The sequence below is a fragment of the Panulirus ornatus genome, chromosome 39 (genome assembly GCF_036320965.1).
Source record: "Panulirus ornatus isolate Po-2019 chromosome 39, ASM3632096v1, whole genome shotgun sequence".
Lineage (NCBI taxonomy): Eukaryota > Metazoa > Arthropoda > Malacostraca > Decapoda > Palinuridae > Panulirus > Panulirus ornatus.
In genome coordinates this window covers 7,431,486-7,453,864 of record NC_092262.1, presented here as the reverse complement: position 1 = coordinate 7,453,864, position 22,379 = coordinate 7,431,486, and the positions used below count along the sequence as shown (strand labels likewise).

Genomic DNA, 22,379 nt, shown 5'->3' with positions numbered 1-22,379 from the left:
CAGTAGTCTCCATGGCTAGTCAACTCCAGTGCAGCTTCTTAGCTTATATGCCTCAACCTTAACAGGCCACTGGCAAAGGGCAACTTTAGTGCAGTGCTTACAGAGGCTCCTACCTAATGTTCCTACAGATGACTTCTACCTAATGCTCCAGTCTACTTCCACCTAATGCTCCTGCCTAAATGTTCCTACTTCTCTCCATTACTGCTGCCATTTTGTCAAAAGGCAGAGATATATGTTTGTGGACAGAATGTCAGTAGTCCACAGGTGGGTGGTGCAAAGACAGCTACCTAGGTCAGAGGAGTGCGACTTGACAACCGCTAAAGTGCTGACTTGCTACGTAGCCATCTTTAATCCTCCTAATACCTAGGCAGGTAGCACTGTTAATGTCCTTCCCAGATAATAAGCTGCATACCAGCTACTACCTACAAAATTACTAGAGAATTTTAGAAATTTTATGACGTTAATAGTAAGCTAATGTAACTGTTTAGTCTTGTGCATAAAAGCTTTCAGATGGTTTCATTGTTAAACAATAAGAAAGCCGTAAAATCTTCAAATTTAACAACAAAACATGCAATTGTTTATTTGCCATTAGTATCACAAGTGTTTTTTATCCATTATTTGTAGTTTACTTAAATTTGTAGCTGTGTTTATTTGTAGTTTACTTGAATAAATTTGTAGCTGTGTTTACCCAAGTTGCTGGCTGGTGATGCATATTGCACCATCCAGAATCTGATGGCTATAAGGTACTAACAGTACTGGATGATACATGCTAGCAAACACCCATGCTCAGTCTAAGTAAGAGGGGAGATAGCCTTCAGAAATGGTAAGCACGAGGCTTTCTGCTGTGGCTGTCCTTAAGTATGATAAGTCTTGCTTGGTCCATACCTTAACCAGTAAATAGTAAAACCCCTTCTCAGTGGTGTACATAGTATCATCAGCTAATGAGGTGGTGAAATTTGCAAGATGCATATTGTATCACTAGGAAATGATGGAATGAGATTTGCACTTAAGGCAGACTTTGTGAAGAGGTTAATTTATTTAGGTGATTTTTTTTTTTTTCATTCATGTTGGGCATTCCCTTCATGAGCGAGGTAGTGCTAAGAACAGAGGACTGAACCTTAGAGGGAATATCCTCATTTGGCCCCTTTCTCTGTTCCTTCTGGAAAATTGAAAAACAGGAGGGGATGATTTCCAGCCTCCCACTCCTTCCCCTTTCAGTTGCCTTCTACGACACATACGTGGGAAGTATTCTTTCTCCCCTATCCCAAGGGATAAATCCTTTCTTTTCTTTCATACTGTTCGTCATTTCCCGCGATAGCGAGGTAGCATTAAGAACAGAGGACTGGGCCTTTGAGGGAATATCTTCACCTGGCCCCTTTCTCTGTTCCTTATTTTGGAAAATAAAAAAAAAAAACGAGAGGAGGAGGATTTTCAGCTTCCATATTTCCATTTCTTGCTGCCTTGTCCACTGTCAAGTATGTAAAGCACGACCCTTCCTCCAAGTTTTTGCTTTTTGAACTTTCATCCCCGACTAACCTGTTTCTTTGCTCTCCTGAACTTAATAAACTGTGTTTATTCACATTAATTTTCAACCTTCTTTCGCAAATGCACCAGAACTCTGACACCAGAGTCTGGAGTTTCTTACTCGACCCTGCCATGAGCACCATGTCATCACGTAACAATTGACTCGCTTTCTGGGCCCCCTCCCCTAGCAGACTGCATATCTGCCTTTCTCCAAAATCCTTGCATTTACCTCATGTGAAACCCCATCCATAAACAAACATCCATAATGACATACACCCCTGCTGCAGTCTCTTCTTCATCTTGAACCACCCACACTCCTTTGTACATATTCTTTGATGCCTTAATCTCTTGCTAAAAACCACCCTGCTTTTAACAGTTTTCTTCCCACACCATATATTCATAACATCTTCCACGAAGCTGCTCTGTCAGGTGCTTTCTCCAGATCCATAGACACCACATACAAATATTTCGGTTTTTTTAAGCATTTCTTATGCACATTCTCCAAAGCAAATACCTGATCCTCATATTCTGTCACTCCTGAAACCTCATTCATCCTCATTTTGATGCTCTGGGTATGCCACCATCCTATCAATGATCATTCTTCCGTTCAACTTACTTGATACACTTGACAAACTTGTATCTCTTGTATGCCACCCAAATGCCCAAAATCTGCCACTGTATCATCAGACATATTCTACAGTCCTTCAAAGTACTCACTCCATCTTTGTTACATATTTAGGTGTGGAATTGATACCTTTAGGGGAACTGCCTCAAAATCTATAACTGTCTAAAAAGTTTAACATTTTATGTGGAACTGCATTGTAAGGAGATGAGGGATAGTACAGTTTTAAGCTTCATATTACATATTCTTGCAGCTTTGGCTGATGACTGTGCAGTTCCTAAGTCAGAGGCTGGACTTCTGTGGGATGGAATCTGTTTTGGGTTCCTCTTGATGCAGCGCAGATTGTTTACTTCCTTTTACTTTCAGCACCTAGTCACAGAGATGAAGGCACAGACAAAACTAGCATCCAGGTAATATTTGCTGGTCACTTAAGGTCAAGGTTGGTTATGGTGGTCTAAATCCCCTTTGTATGGGATGTATAAAGTTCAGATGCCAGCATGTAAGTGTATTTAAGATGAATGCATTGTTATGATTCACGTATGTGCATTTTAGTATCATTTTCTCATTGTTTGTTGACAATATACGTTTGTGTCAAAGACCATATCGCCACCTCTGTGCAGTAAAGACCAAACACTGGTTATTAAGATATTTGTAGAGGAAATCTTTGTGTTTGTTTGATTTTTACAATTGGAGCTACTTGCTTTCATTAGTTTAAGATAGTGTTAAAAAGTTACATCACCTTATGTACAGGAGAAATGTATGAATAGAGAAGCATATAGAGATTGAAAAGAAAGATATATATAAAGAAGCATGAGGAAATTGAAAAGTAAGAGTAGTGTATGGCTATAGAAAATGAAGAATATTTTCAGAAAGTATGGCATATCAGAAAGTGGTATACTTTTGTGTACATGGGCACAGGAGAATTATGCACTGAAGAAAGGAAGAAGGCTAAAATGAGGAAATTTAGTCTTTTGAGACTTTCAACTCTCTAAGTACAGTAGTGATTGTTTTTGGAATAAGCCCAGCAGGCCAAATGTTTTGAAACATAATGATTATCCTTTATTCTACGGTTAGATTTTGAAATTAGAAAGGTAAACTTTTTTAGCATCATTTTTGTCAGATGATAGTAACCATATCTTCTCAAGGGGTGCTGAGCTGATAGCAGAATTGATGCAGAAAGAGATTGCAGAGCAGCAAGCAGCAGAACGTGAGGTTCTCAACAAGATCAAGGAGAAGATGGAGCGTATTAAGGCATCTCAACAGCATTTGCAGTGTCAACAACCTCGCGAGCCAGCAAGCCATTATGAGGGTAAGATTCAGGTGTGCAATAGATGTCACCAGATCAAGGCCACCACACATTACATTAACTCGGTAAAGAATGTGTTTCTTCATTTACTTACTTATGCTGTTTTTAGATTTTGCAAATATGAAAGAATTTTCTTGAGAACTAAAAGTGCATATTTTTCATTTATACAATGGCATAAAAACATTGTGGAATATTTGGACAGGAAATTTATGATGAGTTTTGTTTTTTGGAAGGAGCCGACAAAACAGTGTCGGTTAATGTATTACATGTATCATTTAAATTTATCTAAACACCTATATATCTCTATTGCTTGTTCCAAACTGGATCTCTCTCAAGGGGGTGGCCACTCACAATACTCACCATAACTAGTGAACTCCAGTGCTGCTTCTTAGCCTTTACTGCTTTGCCCTTAATGGGCCACTGCCAGAGGGCAAGTGTAGTGCAGTGTTTGCAAAGGCTCTTTCCTAATTTTCCTACTGACTACTACTGCTTAGTGCTCCTACATAATGCTACCTACTACTACTACCTAATGTATCTATCCAATGATCCTTTCTAAATGTTCCTAAATGTAGCATTTAAAGCTAAGAACATTATTCAGTAAAAGAACATTTTCAGCATCTAGATTATGACGGTAGTTTGTAGTTGGAGGTTCTCTGTATATTTTGGATATGTAATGTTGAAGCCATGCACTTGACATATACTGGGCCTCATTTGTATGATATAACAGCAAACTAGTTTAATTTCATCATAAAGTTGGCATCCTGATTCAAGTGCACTCATGTACTGGGAGAGTTTGTATTAAACCCATGAAATCAAGCAGATTTTTCATAAAGGTGATTGAAAGAATTTGAGCCATCTGCCATACAAGAAATTCGGTTTTGAAGTTGAAAATGTCTCTTTCCTACATGAAGGCCTGTTAATCGTAAGAGCCCACCACTCGCAGTATGAGGCTGAATGGGCCCATGTGGACTATCCAGAGGGCTAAACTCTTCTGTCCAAAGACAGATTTCTTTTTGTATGTGCTTTAAAGCATTGCCGTAGAACACTATGGCAGACCTTTCTTATTAGCCCCAACACACAACAGGTGTCTGGTTGTAGTCCTCCTAGTGCATTGCTTTGGCTGTCAAGGTGATTGAAGCTCCAATATATTGAGAGATTCATAGGATGCCTATCAGAAGTTTGCACAGAGGTAATCCAATGGATGGTCCTACCTTTGCATATGATATGCTTTGATACTAGCACCCAGTTGTGGTGGTGATATTTTCTGTATAAAAGCTACCTTGTTCCTTGCATATAGCTGTATGAATGTGTTAAATGATGAAGTTGGTGAGGCTTCATTGAATGTATGAGTTGTGTCCATGTGGATTGAAAGTTCACCAAGTGGACATGGGCAGTGATGGTCATCTCAGTGATAATGATTTTTAAATTTTTGTTTCATATTGGAATGACATAGGGTTAAGATGAATATTAATCTAGTCATGATCTTATTGAAGTTTTGATTGCATTCTTTCCTAGACGTCATGGACATTACAGACTAAGCAGTTTAATGCAAGTGTGGAGTAAAGTATTTTGCAAGAGAAATATCTTGGCAAGTTTGGTGTGAATGGTATCATACTAAAGAAAATGGAGAACATTCTGAAAGTTCCAAGACATTAGAGAGTTCATCTTGATTTATACAGAATCTATGAAAAGTACGATAGCTGTTTGTTAGTGTAAGATTTGAGGTACTTATGGTACAGATGTATTTCTCGGATTTTTTTTTTTTCGAGTTAATTTGAACTAAAAAATTTATAATGAAATATGTAATTATTGTAATCCTCAGGATTGTGGCTGTTGTGTTGATTTAATACTGCTCAACACAAAGCCTTTGATGAGACCTTTGATGTTTGTTGTTTTGTTTATTAACATGTTTAAGAATATGACTAGCATTTCGCTTCACTCTTATTAACTGTTGTTACACATGATTGCTGTCTCATTACTTACAAGACAGCTTCAGTAAGATTAGATGGGGAGCAAATATTTTTCATAGTTTTAAGTGAAGAAGGCATGTGAGGACAGGGATAAGTAGAAACACTCTTGCTGTGGCCACTTCTTGAAGGGAGTTCCTGAAGGGAACAGGCATCAGATATATAAGTAAAGGGTTAGTTTATGTATGAAAGCTATTAACCCCTAGCAGTTGTTGGTTATATAGTCAAACAGTCTATACTCGTCAGCAGTGTTAGCTTATTAGACGTAATATCCGCCTGGGTTATTAATTTCTAGCAAGGACATTAGAGCTAAACTGTCAATTATAATGTAATTGTGATCCAGTTTTGTGATATGACTTTAAGGGTATATTTTCTGTGTTTTATTTGCCTTTTGACTTTGTGTTAACTTCACTAGCTTTGGAGTTTTTATCTTTAATCAGATGGTGCTCTTTTCTCACTGTCCTAAGTTCGGGCCAGTACAGTCCTTCAGTTAATGCTGTTATTCCAGAAGCTAATTTGAATTATACTTGGCTAATGACTTCAGTTCTGTGGATTGCTCTAGCTGAGTTGCTTGTTGTAAATGGACAAAAATTTACAGAATTTGCTTGGCATATTACAAGGTTGCATATTTACTCATGGGTAATGGGCATATTTACCTTTTTCCAGCTTGTGGCATTGGGAACCCAGTTCTGTAATGTCATTCCCTGCTTGCTCGTATGCAGTTGATCTACTTTGTATACATGGGAATGGCATAGTTATTGATAGATAGATAATGTCTAATTATGAAGTAATTTGCTACGGAGTTAGAAATGGACTGTCTATCTAGGTTTGGTACAGATTGCCTCTGTAGACACCATACCATTAAACTTGTTCATGAATTGTGACGGCTGTTTACTCCATACTTTGCCCTTGTTTCCTTAGTTTAGTAAAAGATATTCCAGGCTCTTTTATGAATGGCAGATGATCACTCTCAGATAGTACTTTTAATTTATATATATATTTTTGGTCCACTTAATAGTTAGTGTAATTTTACCTTAATATGGAATTTTCATTCTATATATATGCACTTTTGAATTGCAGGGATTTAGATTTCAGTAAAGCAGGTAGAGATATTTAACACTTAATTGTACTAGCCCTGATTGGTGACATTTCTAAAGGTCTTGTTTATTGTTGTGCATTTAGTATTGAATACACATGAGTTGAAATGTTACGAATCTAGTACCTTTTTGATTTGGATGAATATTTTTCACATAAAGTATGTTATTGTAGCGACATCTTTGGGATACAAACTTGACATTGTAAATTTTAGTTTCATAAGAAATGTGATTAATAAGTCTTGCATGTGTAGCACATTATTTTGTACTGTAAACTACTTAAAAGATTAATATAGGGTTTTTGTTATAACTAATGCCAGTAGGAAAAAACAAATCTTAGATGTTCAGTTCCTTATATTTAAAGAAAGACAATGGGAGAGAATTTTTTCACTCGAAAAATTAAAATCGCTGGACCTCTTTGGCTTTTCAGGAAACTTTGGTGGTCTTTTGATTCTCCAGCATGACCTTTTATTTTTCCAAATTAAACTTGGATGAAAGAATTAGCAACTCTCACAGATTTTTTTTAGCTGCACCCTGATACCTTTGTTGCTTTCCTCTTGACCTGTAGTACATCTTTGTGCTTCTATAGGTGCAGTGACCATACTTCTTGAGATGTATGTTCTAGTTTTGGCCTTGTGTATGATGTGAACAGCTTGCATGAACTTGAATGCTAATTCTTTGCGGTGGCAGACAGATTGTCTCCTTAGCTATTTTCCTAAGATGGAACTCTGGCAACATGTTAGGTACGAGGTTGACTCTAAAGTCCTTCTTGTGCACAGATTCTTGCAAATTGTCTTTTTATGTGATAACCATATTGAGCCCTTTCACTGTGACCTATCCTTATTTCATATACCTGGGCTGAACTTCTTCAACCATGTATCAGACCAAATTTGGAGTTTGTCAAGGTCCCATTTTAAGTTGATACAGTCCTCCACCACCTCTGTCAGCTTAGAATGGTACTTTGAGTAAGGGCACAACTGGAAGTAAAGAAAGTCAGAAAATATTAGAAAATGTGATACCTTTGTCATAATGGAGTAGTGGATGAAAGGAAGAAGTACTGTAATAGAGAATGTGGAACATAAGGAAACCAATTGAAAAATAATGGTATGAGTGTTATGCCATGAGTGTAAAACTTCCTGATGTATGAACTGATATTCATGTCAGTTGATGAATAGGGAAGGCATATAGGTTTAATTTAGTACATTAGCTAAGGAATACTTCCCCATCAGTACATTTTTGGTGTGGAGGGAGGGAGAGTGGTTATCATCTGCCATTATAAAGTAAACATGTTGATTTGGACATATGAGACATTTGATAAGAAAGAGTTGTCTTCATCTTGTTTTGGCTTCAGTGTGCTATACAGAGTTTTGCCATTTGTTGCAACATTCTAAGTCAATTAGAATGGCAACTTATTTGATCTTGGCATACATTTTATTAAAAAAAAAAAAAAAAGTTGTGATAGATGTTACATTACTGATCACACATTTAGAAAATGCACATATAAGTGGATGATCTTGTTTTATGATTCCCAGACTTTGGATATAAATGTCTCATGGATATGAGCTACAAAGTGTCATATAGTTTGTATCCCTGATGTCTTGTTGTGTAAGTTATTCATGAGATTTACCTAGGAAATTTGTTCCCCATGTTGTACTGAATCACTTTTTTATTTTATAACCTTGGTTAGTTGCTTTTATACATGAACTTATGTCTCTTCAAATTAGCTGGTCACAGCTGAGTGAACTCCATGGAGTGTTACCTTGATCATCATAATGGTACAATATTTTGTCTTTCAGATATGCAGATCAGATTATACTTGTAGATGCCTGTTATATTTTCTTGTATCTGATTATATAGTATGGCATGTCTCTTGTATTCCCTGTTGGTTAAAAACTGAAATATCATGGTCCTTTTGCATATGTCCTCTGAAAAAGAAGTCTGTTAAAATCCAAGTTGATGTACATCTAAAGAAAAAATATGGGTATTAGAAATGTTTATGTTTTTGCTGACTTAAATTAGAACCATTAATAGACAAAAATGTTAATGGAGAGATATCTGCCTGCAGGTTCTACAAAGCATGCCACTGATCCCTATTGAATAATTACTGCATTTTCCTTCCTATCAGCAATTGGAGTTTTTCCTATATTCTCATGAGAAAAGTATGCTTGAGAATTTTCTTTAGAATTATTTATTAAACATGAACCAGTACTTGTCCCCACTGGTTTATTTCACAGGTACATACGTAGTAATTTCAGTGATATGTGTAGACAGACACTGACATGCTTTTTTACCCATTTTGCTAGCAGAATCATCCTTGTTTTGATTTTTGAACAGTAAAGTACATTTATCTTGTACTTGTTATATGTGTCTGTTCCAATGTTTTGGTCTTTATTTTCTCGGTTCTAATGTTACCCTTAATATCCTTTTATCATGATAATAAAAGGCTACCACTTTTCTAAGCCTGATTCCTAAGCTTTCTCATGAAGCATATTCATGAAATGAAATTGTTTTCTCAAAATGTAATAAGCTTATACAATTGTATATGTTATACATTTCCTTTTCAGAATCTAGATCTTTTATTTTGCCTGTGATGCACACTCATTTGTCAGTTCAAGATTATTCAGTAATATATAGGTTTTCTTGTCCTAATCTGTGACCTCCAGTAACTATTTATTTTTTGTCTTGGGTAACGATATATTTTATACCTTGGTAATAACAGTATGATCAGTTTACAAATGTCTTGTTTGTTTTGATCAGTTATGATTATCATGTCATGCTTTGTCTTCAGTGTTGAACCATTTGATTGCTAAAGTTTGTGCCACCTGTACATGTGCTATCTTATGAGCTTCATGTTCAACTTGGAAATGATAGTTACCTCATTGGTGATGGATCACATGGCCATTGCATATGTCAACATGCTTTGTTTTGAACAAAGTGAAGAACTGCATGAACAAAGTTATTTCCCAGCATTTAAGACTGTTGGACTCGTCAAGATGATGAGGAATTTATTTTATAATGGCCTAAATATTTTGGTCTCCTCACTTTGCCTGTATAGTTGGAGCTTAGGCTTTTATATTGCCTGTGATTGGTAATGTTACAAACATTTTGTTTGATCAGTAGTTGATGTTTTTGTGTGCCCTTGACACAAGCATGCATGCTCACTCGTGCATCAGTCTTCCATCTGAAGATGTGGTATTAGTAGTGCATGTATCTAATGCCCATATTTATCCTTGTTACAGCCAACACCTCGGAACAGTTTTCCAATGTCAGTAGTCCCCTACCTTTGGAGATGACCTCGCCCCCTCCCCTGCCCCCCTCCGCAGGTGTGGATGACGTGCATGGGTTGTCGTCCCCCCGACCCCTCGCCCTGAGTGCTACCCCAGGGGCACCCACCCCGTCCTCAGCTAACATGACCTTCTCCCTGGATGGCTACCTGGAACCTGCGCGGCTCTCTCTGACCACCCCACACTTCTCGCACCAACCCATCACATCTCCCTCAGAGGAATCTTTTCCCTTCTTCTCCCCTCCCCCTTACCCTGCTGTCCGGGACCGTCATGCCCCTACCCGAGCTTCTGCCCCTGCCACCCACGACATTGGTCCCCCTTGGCTGCGAGAGCACCTGACGTACCATCGCCCCTCCGTCTCCACTACATCGCCGGCCATGTCCCACCATACCTGTAATGTCCTCAGCCAACTCTTACATTGTTTTAGCATGTTAAAACATCCTAATACCTTACAATTAGAATGATACAGAATGCAAATAAAAAGCCATCTTTTGCACTCGTGTCATAGTAATCTTGTGTAACCTGCAAATTGCACTCTACATTTTCTGTGTGGTAATTCTTGATTATATCTTTACTACTGTTCATGTAAATTGTCTGTAAATCTACTAGCAATACATTATCATTCATTAGGATCACAGTACTTTGTACTTTCCAGCCCTTCATCTCGGCCAAAAATTGTGTTGTCTGTGTTTTGTCAGTTCCTTGAATTACTTTTTGTATAATGTTGATAGATATGTCTTTAATTGTTTTAAAATCATGTTTGAGTACAACTTACCTCTTTGTACATAAGTTAAAAATCTTTAATGATTTTGCACACCTGACTAGGAATCTCCCATTTAGCAGAAAGTTTAACTGCTCATGGTATGTATTTGAATGAATTTCTAGATGATAATCAGATACAGACATCTTGCTGTGCTTCTCATCTTTACGTTTATCAACTTTATGATGGATAGATTATTTAGATTGCTGTTACTGTATCTGAAAGTTAAGTAACAAACATTTCTTCTACCATTGGGTAATTTACAGCAGTTTCAAAAAATCCACCTTGTCAGTTTGCTTAGATTCTTTTCTGTAATTAGATTAAAAGAAAATCATGAAAGGCAATGAGTATGCTGAAAGCCCTTTTCTTTATTGTCTGCATCATTTAATTTTCCTGATGACCACCACACAAACCATTTCTTGATGTGAATTGGCTAACGCCCAAACAAACGAATATGAAAACACTTTCTTTCATCGATGAATTATAGACATTGTTTAAGGATAGCATATAGTATATAACTACCTGCCTGAGTATTGGGAGGGTCATTGACAGTTGCATAGTAAGTAAGCACTTCATTGGTTGTCAGGTTGCCTTGTATGACCTAGGTAGCTGTCTTTTGTTTCTGCCTCATCCATCTGTGGACTTTAGCCATTCTGTCCACAAACATATAATCATCTAACACACAACACTTGATACTTAACTTGCACAAATTCTTCATAGTTCTAGATTTTCCTGTGGTGGGCACCATGTGCCACCCTGCCTCTTGGCAAAATGTTAGGAGTATTAGAGAGAAGTAGGAGGTAGGAATACTTAGGCAGGAGCATTAGGTTGAAGTAGTTGGTAGGATCATTTAGTACGAGTCTCTGCCAATTCTGCACTAGTGTTGCTCTTTGCCAGTGGCCTGTAAAGGATGAGGAACTTAAAGCTAAGCTGCTGCTCAGAAATTCACTATTTATGGAGACTGTTGCTGTGACCACCTCTTTAAGGTGTTGCTGTGGCTACCCCCTTAAGGGAGTTCCAGGAGGGAACAGGCATCAGAGGTAAAGATGGATATAGTGTATTTTTGTTTCATTATACTTGATCGTCATTTCTGGTGTCAGCGAGGTATTATCAGGAAACGGACGAAGAATGGCCAATCCCTTCATATATATGTATTTGTTTATTTTACTTAATCACTGTCTCTTGTGTCAGTGAGGTAACGCAAGGAAACAGACGAGGAATGGCCCCACATAACCATATATATACGTAAACACCCATACGCATACTTATACATGCATATACATATATACACATGCACATATTCATACTTGCTTGCCTTCATCCAATCCCAGCACTACCCCACCCCAGAGTAAACGGCATGGCGAGGCACCTGCTTCAGTGAAGTAGTGCCAGGAAAATGGACAAAAAAGGCCACATTCATTCACACTTAGTCTCTTGCCAAAGCACATACAGAATCTACTGACAATAGTGGGCAGGGAGATGCAGGTGGAGCAGTATTGGCAGCTGTTCAGTTAGAGGAAAGGACTAAAACATTCCCAAAATCTGTTTATAGTAGTGGGCAGGAAGATTTTATGAGGAACTATTTTGTCAGCAGAACAGACATAGAACATGAAGACTGATGGAGAGGAGCATAGACCTGGGGCCATACAAACGGGTACACAGAAAATTGAGTGGTGGTGTTGAAAGAATAAGGTTCAAAAAAGTTCATTGGCTGGTTATTTATAAGAGTACAAAGTGCTAGCTGAGTAAATGGTTTTGGAGAAAGTCAGAGGTTGACAGTTCAATACTGAAGGATGTAGCTAAAACCCAAGAGTCGTCTTTGCAATATGCCTGGCAGTAGAAAGTAACAGCCTTTTGGAACAAGTAGGTTTACTTGGTGAATGTCACATGCCACCCTTTCCCTGTGGCACAGTCTTTTTGTCAGCAGTTGTTGGCAGTTATGTACATAATGTGCTCTCAATCCTCCCACTTTGAATGAGAATGGAATTGAAGATAATTAGGTAGATAGAAATAGAAAGAATTCCCCCATCTAAGCTTAAGATAATGGTTCATGTTATTTTTATATCGTAAGGAAAATGGAATCTTGTGTGTACATAACCTTTGAGCTTGAAAGGACTACCCTTGTGTATGTTGGCGAGATACTTGGTTTTCATCAGTTCATACTTTTATCATGAACCATTATTTCTTCAAACGACTTATTTTCTTCCTCTTCACCATACTCTTTGAATGTAGGTGTGAAGAGGAAACTTCTCACTTGGACATCTGTGTGTTGGGCCGATTTTCTTATTGTACAAGTACTGTTTGTCTTTTCAAATCACTTCAAAAGAAGTTATCTTGCATAGGCCAAGGTGTATACTCTTGTATATTGTATTGATGAAGCATACTCATTCACTTGGTTGGCAATGCTTCCTCTTCCCTTCATGGGTTATTTGTAAATGTGGTTGAAAATTACCTGTATCCCTATGGAGTAAGGCAACTTTGATGCTGAATTGGGGATGAGTATGTTTAATGCCTTAAGTGATTTGAAGGGAGAATGGGCATCTGATGGCTTAATCTTCCTTCAAGCACCACTGCTAGTGGTTGTGGATATACGATACTCTTGCAGTGAGTGAGTGCTGCTTCATGTGAAGGCCACCATTCATTATAGGTAATGTACAAGGACAGAGGAAGCATTACATACCTACTTCTGTAGTTCATGTGAGCCATGTTTAAGAAAAAGGATTGAAGCAGCCTGACTTGGTGGACTTTTGGGTGTATTTGGAAATGATCATGCTCACAGAAAAGGAAGATATGACCAAGTGCTATTTTTTGTCTTGTTTAGGCTGTGCGTATGCAGTCACAGCTCCTCGCTTCCATGTCACATGAAATTACTGTTGCATGTTACCAACATGCTGGAGGTGTTTGAAAAGTACATCTTTTGATTACGGGCTTTATCAGTGTTTACTTCATACGAATTGCAGGCTTCCTTAAGCAGAATATGGACCAAACATTCTAATGGTCTATTGCAGTTGAGATACTGTCAACTTCCTCCAACTGAGATACTGTCAACTTCCTCCAACTGCTGTAAGCCTTGCAAATCATCATTTAGGCAGTAATACATCCCTCCACAAAAGCTTCCTCATCCAGCTGCAGTTGAAAGGTCACTCTAGACGAGGCAAGAGCCTGATTGTCAGTTAAACTATGATTTGGAGAAGTTTCAATATATACCTATGGAATTGTACTGGCATCCTTTTGCCATCCTAATCCTTATCTTGCAGTTTCCTCATGGTTTTGTGCATGATAGTCTTGCCTGGTGTCCATTGTCTTGCAACACCTTCCATCTTAGACGGTCATTGATATGAATGTTGTCCGAGTTTATGCTCTTACCATTGGATAAGGCCACTGTTTTGTACTCCTCTATAATAAGCCTGCTACTATCATAGGGCATATTGCATATGACAACAGCAATATACTCTAGCTCTATTTCTCTTTGGTGTGTAATACAGCAATGTATTTATGCATTTGATATGAGGAAGTACATTTCAAATACATATAATTTTATAAATGCAGGAATTGCCTTGTTTTGTGTGGTAGAGGAAAAGACAAGAAATCTTCACTGAAATGTTTGCTTAACAATTGATTAGATGAGCAGTTTGACAAAGCATGTGTATTTTTAAGTTAGGTAGATTTGATTCCAGTTGTTGGAGTTACTGCTATAGTAAGCTGATCATGGAGGTAATTATGAACATCCAGTATTGCTGAGAAGTCTGCAAGGAATGTTAACATAAGATTTTTTAAATAGGTTTGTACTTCATATTTTAAACTCAGAGTATCATATCAGCAGCAGGTAAGGGATACTAAAGAGTGCTAATAGAAATATAATTTTCCTCTTTCTGATTTTTTGTAATGCACTGATGTATAACTCATGTTTTTCTTTTGTACATACAAATTTGATTTCATTATTCACTTGACATTACAGAATCTCCTGGATCTCATGTTGCAACTTCTTTCTCATAATGTTTGTTAGTTGTGTGTCTTCAAAATTTTCCTTTATGTATGTTTAAATGTGGAGACTATTCTTGTGTATGCAAGGTTACATCTCCACATATGTTAACTTTGAATTGTATGTCAAAATTTTCTTTGTATATAATATGTACTGTATATATATATGTGTGTTAGTGTGTGTGTATGTAAAAATTTGTGTGTGTGTGATGTCTAGCTCCTGAGTTTTTCTGCTTTTTTATCAACTGTTAAATGTAGTGTATTGTTTGTAACTGTATTGGAAAAAGCTTGTCCACTTTGTACCAGTTTGATATAGGTATAAAGAAGGAATGAAATCAGAATTAGTATTCCTTTGAGAGTTAGTCAGTTGAAGTACATCTACAATACATAATAAAATTTCAGGAGGAAGTGAATTATTTAGTATGCCTGCATTCTTCCGAATGGGTTTTCTGTGGTGAACGTGATCATGAGAGACCCTGGCTCTGACAAAGGTAATAGGACCCTGTTTCCCTTTACGTTAGGTGAATTACCCCACTGTCTGTTTCTAAGACAGACATCTTGCTCTTAGACTTCTCAAACCACCATAGTTAACCTGTTTGGTATCCCCAGGGATACTCTCTTTGCAAAACCAGTGCCACCAAAGAGTGATTAGCACTTCACTTCCATTCTCTTATTTTTACCTGTTATGTGATCTAGCAAGTACCATTTGGATTGCAGTTTTTCCATCTTTACAGCTTTTAGGTATACCTCTGTTTTGTATCATTTGGTTATTATTCTTCCATCTAGGTGCATTTTATTCAGGTTTCTCTGTGAGTGGGTAATGGGAGACTGTGTTTGGGAGGGCATGCAATGGGAGTGTGCAATTTTATGGCGGGACATCTGGTTTATTTTCATGTGGATTCTCTCGGGGGAATGACAGCCTGTGTTAGGGAAGTGATATGGTCGGCATAGGGTCAGCTATATTTTATCTCCTTACTTATTAAAGAACACTCGTGTTTACTGTGTTCATATTGGATAGCCATTTCCTACGTTAAGAAGGTAGTGCCAGGAAACAAAGAAGAACCCATCTTCTCTAGTACACAAATATTCACATGAATATAGATATTTTTTATTATAGATCATCGCTCTTTCCTGTGTAAGTGAGGTAGCACCAGGAAACAAAGAATGGCCAGTCCACTCGCACATATGTATACATAAATGCCCACATATGCACATATACATACACATACACGGACATTTCATACATACACGTACATATTCATACTTGCTTGCCCTCATCCATTCCTGTCGCTACCCTGCCCCACAGGAAAACAGTATAGCTATCCTCTGCTTCAGTGAGGTAGCCCCAGGAATACAGACAAAAAGGCCACATTCGCTCACTCTGTCTCTAGCTGTTATATGTAATGTACTGAAATCACAGCTTCCTATCCACATCCAGGCCCCATAGACCTCTCCATGGTTTACCCTAGACACTTCATGCCCTGGTTCAGTCCATTGATGACCTGTTGACCCCAGTATACCACATCGTTCCAATTCACTCTTATTATTTGTATGCCTTTCACCCTCCTGTATGTTCAGGCCCCAATCGCTCAAAATCTTTTTCACTCCATCCTTCCACCTTCGACAAGGTCAACTGCTTCTCCTTGTTCCCTCCACCTCTGACCCTTTTTATTTCCACACCTCTCCAGTTTTTACTTTAACAAAAGAGGGAACAGAGAAGGGGGCTAAGTAAGGATTTTATCGAAGGCTCAGTCCATAGATATATGTTCTTAATGCTGCCTCGCTAATGCAGGAAGTGGTGAATGTGAAAATAAAAATCTCACCCTTTCATTACTTACTTGAGGTAGCGCTAGGAAAAGACAGCAAAGGTCACATTCGTTCATGCTCGGCCTCTAGCTGTCATGTATAATGCACCGAAACCACAGCTCCCTTTCCACATCCAGGCCCCACAGAACTTTCCATGGTTTACCCCAGACGCTTCACATGCCCTGGTTCAATCCATTGACAGCACAACGACCCCGGTATACCACATCATTCCAATTCACACTATTCCTTGCATGCCTTTCACCCTCCTGCATGTTCAGGCCCCAGTCACTCAAAATCTTTTTCACTCCAACTTTCCACCTCCAATTTGGTCTCGGTCTTCTTGTTCCCTCCACCTCTGACACATATATCCTCATTGTTAATCTTTCCTTACTCATTCTCTCCGTGAACAAACCATTTCAAAACACCCTCTTCTCTCTCAATCACACTCTTTTTATTACCACACATCTCTTACCCTTTCATTTCTTAATCGATCGAACCACCTCGCGCCACATAATGTCCTCAAACATCTCATTTCCGGCACATCCGTCCTCCTCCACACAACTCTATCTATAGCCCACGCCTCACAACCATATATCATTGTTGGAACCAGTATTCCTTCAAACGTACCCATTTTTGCTTTCCAGGATAACGTTCTCGACTTCCACACATTCTTCAGTGCTCCCAGAACTTTTGCCCCCTCCTTCACCCTATGATTCACTTCCGCTTCCATGGTTCCATCCACTCCCAGATATCTAAAACACTTTACTTCCTCCAGTTTTTCCCCATTCAAACTTACCTCCCAATTGACTTGCCCCTCAACCCTACTGTACCTAATAACCTTGCTCTTATTCACATTTACTCTTTCTTATTTTACACACTTTACCATACTCAGTCGCCTGCTTCTGCAGTTTCTCACCCGAATCAGCCACCAGCGCTGTATCATCAGCGAACAACAACTGACTCACTTCCCAAGCTCTCTCATCTGCAACAGACTGCATACTTGCCCCTTTCCAAAACTCTTGCATTCACCTCCCTAACAATCCCATCCATAAACAAATTAAACAACCATGGAGACATCACGCACCCCTGCCGCAAACCTACATTCGCTGAGAACCAATCACTTTCCTCTCTTCCTACACGTACACATGCCTTACATCCTCGATAAAAACTTTTCACTGCTTCTAACAACATGCCTCCCACATCATATATTCTTAATACCTTCCACAGAGCATCTCTATCAACTCTTATCATATGCCTTCTCCAGATCCATAAATGCTACATACAAATCCATTTGCTTTTCTGGAGTATTTCTCACATACATTCTTCAAAGCAAACACCTGATCCACACATCCTCTACCACTTCTGAAACCACACTGCTCTTCCCCAATCTGATGCTCTGTACATGCCTTCACCCTCTCAATCAATACCCTCCCATATAATTTACCAGGAATACTAAACAAACTTATGCCTCTGAAATTTGAGCACTCACTCTTATCCCCTTTGCCTTTGTACAATGGCACTATGCATGCATTCCGCCAATCCTCAGGCACCTCACCATGAGTCATGCATACATTAAATAACCTTACCAACCAGTCAATAATACAGTCAACCCCTTTTTTGATAAATTCCACTGCAATACCATCCAAACCTGCTGCCTTGCCGGCTTTCATCTTCCGCAAAGCTTTTACTACCTCTTCTCTGTTTACCAAATCATTTTCCCTAACCCTCTCACTTTGCACACCACCTCGACCAAAACACCCTATATCTGCCACTCTGTCATCAAACACATTTAACAAACCTTCAAAATACTCACTCCATCTCCTTCTCACATCATCACTACTTATCACCTCCCCACTTGCGCCCTTCACTGAAGTTCCCATTTGCTCCCTTGTCTTACGCACTTTATTTACCTCCTTCCAGAACATCTTTTTATTCTCCCTAAAATTTAATGATACTCTTTCACCCCAACTCTCATTTGCCCTCTTTTCACCTCTTGCACCTATCTCTTGACCTCCTGTCTTTTTCTTTTATACATCTCCCACTCGATTGCATTTTTTCTCTGCAAAAATCGTCCAAATGCCTCTCTCTTCTCTTTCACTAATAATCTTACTTCTTCATCCCACCACTCGCTACCCTTTCTAATCAACCCACCTCCCACTCTTCTCATGCCACAAGCATCTTTTGCGCAATCCATCACTGATTCCCTAAATGCATCCCATTCCTCCCCCACTCCCCTTACTTCCATTGTTCTCACCTTTTTCCAACCTGTACTCAGTCTCTCCTGGTACTTCCTCACACAAGTCTCCCTCCCAAGCTCACTTACTCTCACCACCCTCTTCACCCCAACATTCACTCTTTTCTGAAAACCCATACAAATCTTCTCTAATTTGAGCACTTGCCTTTATCTCCTTTGCATTTGTACAATGGCACTATGCAAGCATTCCGCCAATCCTCAGGCATCTCACCATGGATCATACATACATTAAATAACCTTACCAACCAGTCAACAATACTGTCACCCCCTTTTTTAATAAATTCCACTACAATACCATCCAAACCCGCTGGCTTTCATCTTCCGCAAAGCTTTTACTACCTCTTCTCTGTTAACCAAATCATTTTCCCTAACCCTCTCACTTTGTGCACCACCTTGACCAAAAGACCCTGTATCTGCCACTCTGTCATCAAACACATTCAACAAACCCTCAGAATACTCACTCCATCTCATCACCACACATATATACATACTCGTATATGAAGCCCTATTCATGACTGCCAGTCTTGATTCTTCTGTTTGCTTGAACTTCAGTGCTGATAGTATGATCAGATATCTCCAGATTTAATGGTAGACCTATGTCCCAATCCCATGTGGAGAGCAAGGGTGTATGTAACTTCGGTGTTAGTGTTGACAATGTTGGGTCTTTGTACTGTGTTAGTTTTTCTTTTGGATGAAAATGCAACAAAAATCCACTTCAATATTGGATCCACTTATGTTGTCCTCATGTAGATTAGCATCTGGATCATAAGTCTTCATTGTTATGAAGCAGATACTTCTTTATTTCATCTGCAGTTAATGGTTTCCTGCAACATCCCCCAGATGCCATAGCTTGAAGGGGAAATGAGGAATATACATAATTATGGAGTAAGGAAGCCTTGGGCATCTCTTGTCCCCATCAGTTGATCTAGATGAGGCACTCTGTAATACACCACCTTTGCCTTAGGTTTAAGGGCTACGTCAGTTTTGACATAATGCTGTATCTCAATTTTGCCTGAGGAATATTTTCTACCATATCTGTAACTTAAGGCATTGAGAAGTTTTTTTTTTTTTTCTTTGTACTTTAGTGGTTCATCTGGAGATGTAGTGAATTACATGATTGCATACAGTTTGATTAAAAGTGGTTTGATGTTCCAAACATAATTATTTTGGTGTAATTACGCTTGTTGGTTCAGTCTTTCACTCTCTGTAGGATAACTCAGAACTGACTGATGTCTTAAAAAAAAAAATTCAGAGTCCTCAATGTTCTTACGAAGAAAGGTTACACTGAATGCTATAGAGCAGAGATAGCTATTCTAATCAAAATTTGATCCTTTATACCAAAACACTATTAGTTTGATACTGAAATACTAGTGGACAAGTTTTTAAGTATTACCATTCTGTCAGTGTGTGTTCATTTCATCAGACTACAGCACAACAAATTTTGTCATACTATGCCAGTTATTTATTGATATGGATTATTTCTGTTTTAGTATGAGATGATAGTATGCTGTCAGATGGCTACTTGAACACACAAACTTCTGACAAATATCTTACTTTTTCACTTGATAACAATTAGTGCATTCAGAACTAATTATTAGATATTGATTATATAATGTTTATTTGATAAAGATGAATAGAAAAATCATGAAGCTACAAATGATATAGTCGGGCAGTGTGATAGCCCTAGCACTTTGCCACCAGTGTTTTTGAGCCATTAGATGTTACTGACAAATTGTTGCTATCTCCAGCCATTCGCTCCGGTGACTATTACATGTTTGAGGATTATGGTGACTATGAGGGCTTGGCTCCACTAGAGATTCCTGAGGAGCCTCCCCAGGATGACACGACTCAGGGGATGACTGTGTCAGAGGTAGATAGCTATCCTATGCACCTTTAATTTTGTATGTATGCTTGATGTGTTTAGTTGCGTTTGAAATTTGCTTCTTTAGTTTTTGTTCTGTGAAACTCGAGCCACTATTAGTGTAATAAGTACGTTTTTTTCTTGAGTATGATAAAAGTTTTAACACACACAGTTTTGCCTACCAATTTTACAAGGCTACATATGTTTTGATGACACTAACTAAACTAACTGATCTTACTCCATATTTATTTGTTTTGGGCTATCAGCTGTTGAGTTCAGCACTGAAGACAGACATTGTAGAAGCTGCAGAGGAGGCAAAAATTGCCCGTTTGTCAGAGTCAGATGCAGCGTCGCGTAGGTCTTCCTTTGTCCGAAGACCAGTCCATCGTACATTTTCTGGCCGATCCCAAGTATCCATGGTGTGTTGGCACAGTTAGATGTGCTTATGATCAGCTCCTTGTTCTAGATATGCAAGATTTATTTTTGATCCAAATGAGCCAGGTATTTTCCTGTATTTACAGATACTGTAAGTATCATATTTATTCTTCCAAATCACTTTGCCATACTCTCTTATGCATATATTGACCACTGATTCTTCATGGGGAGCTGCTCAGTGTTTGCTGCAATTTTCCAGGCATCGCGAACTTCACGCACAACTTCCAGAAGTGTAAGAATTCACCCCCGTCCACGCTCACCTCCAGCAGTTCCTCATTCACCACCGCCATTACCACTGTCACCCCCTCCACAAAGGTTAGTCAAGTATTAGCTGTTTGCCATCACTCCACAATCTTTTTCATGATTCCTGCAACTTTCAGCAAAAGACACTTTAATCTTGCCAGGAAATTTAACGTTATACCTTGAGACCTGAACATGGTTTCCTGTGCAAGAATGTTACTTTTTCTTGTGATTGTAATGCATCATCATTCTCTCTCTCTCTCTCTCTCTCTCTCTCTCTCTGTTTGCAGTCTCCTGATTTAGCAAGGTAATGCAATTAAGTAAATCTTAAAGAAAATTGTTGGCAGCTGAAAAGTAAGATAATTACCATCTTACACTTCTTAGGAATCTGTTTTTTATAATTTAATGATTGTCATTTCAGGTCTCCTCTAACCTCTGGGAGGCCTCCTCCACCTTCCACTCTTCCACCTCTGCCCCCACTTCCCCAGCTAGATGGAGGTTACTTAGCTGATGATTCCACTGCCCATGACTACTCGGAGATAGAGCCTGCAGAACCACAAGGTATGAATTCTGTGGAGGTCCCTCCCTATATTTAAGATTTTAAATGGTTGTAGACCCTAGTTTAGATATTCATTGTAATCTGACCATCCAAAATGCATGGCACTTAATGTTTGGAAGCCTTTCATATTTAATTTTCATGGGTTTGAAGTTTGCCTTTTTGATGTATATTATGTGTATTATTATGAGTGATGAAAAGTGCGGTAAGAGAAATATGGATGGGGTCTGAACATTTATGATAAAGATGGATCTTGATTACAGGAGTGAAAAATTTATTTTCATTGTAGGAGTATTAGAAATAAATTTTTTTCTTTTATCATACCTCAATTATATTTTGATAAAGTAGGGTATTTACACCAATATTGAACGTTTTATTTGTGTTTTCTTTATCATACCATTGCAACAATATCTAGTGTACTAGTATTCTGACTTTATTCTAGTTCAGAATGTGGAAAACTGATTTTGATGATGGTTCTAGGATTGGCATCAGTTCTGCGGAAGGTGGTGCACTGGGTCAAGTTTGGATGGGAATTGCTGGAGTCCTTCATGATTTCAGCAACACAGCAGCTAAACAGACTTTCCAAAGACTATCGTTATGTTGCCAGCTGTCTGTCTGTGGAAAAGAAGAGACTAAAAGTATTTAGAAGATGTTTTCTTGATCTGCTTGGATGAACAGATGTGCTGACA

At 38.6% G+C, this 22,379-nt stretch overlaps 1 protein-coding gene across 7 annotated transcripts in view; it reads left to right on the top strand.

Annotated features, from left to right (window-relative positions):
* The window catches only part of Piezo (piezo type mechanosensitive ion channel component), a 168,952-nt gene that overhangs the window by 98,835 nt on the left and 47,738 nt on the right, over nt 1-22,379 (top strand). For 5 of the 7 annotated variants that reach the window (XR_011715451.1, XM_071684919.1, XM_071684920.1 and 2 more), the window contains 8 exons: nt 2,400-2,556; nt 3,292-3,455; nt 9,753-10,190; nt 20,347-20,468; nt 20,726-20,878; nt 21,094-21,209; nt 21,556-21,695; nt 22,171-22,328. Coding sequence is in view for 6 of the 7 variants with exons in the window: in XM_071684919.1 (XP_071541020.1) it covers nt 2,400-2,556; nt 3,292-3,455; nt 9,753-10,190; nt 20,347-20,468; nt 20,726-20,878; nt 21,094-21,209; nt 21,556-21,695; nt 22,171-22,328 (1,448 nt within the window). In the remaining variant the exon portion in view is untranslated. The remainder of the gene's footprint in view (nt 1-2,399; nt 2,557-3,291; nt 3,456-9,752; nt 10,191-20,346; nt 20,469-20,725; nt 20,879-21,093; nt 21,210-21,555; nt 21,696-22,170; nt 22,329-22,379) is intronic. The other 2 variants (XM_071684921.1, XM_071684922.1) reach the window with 2 other exon arrangements.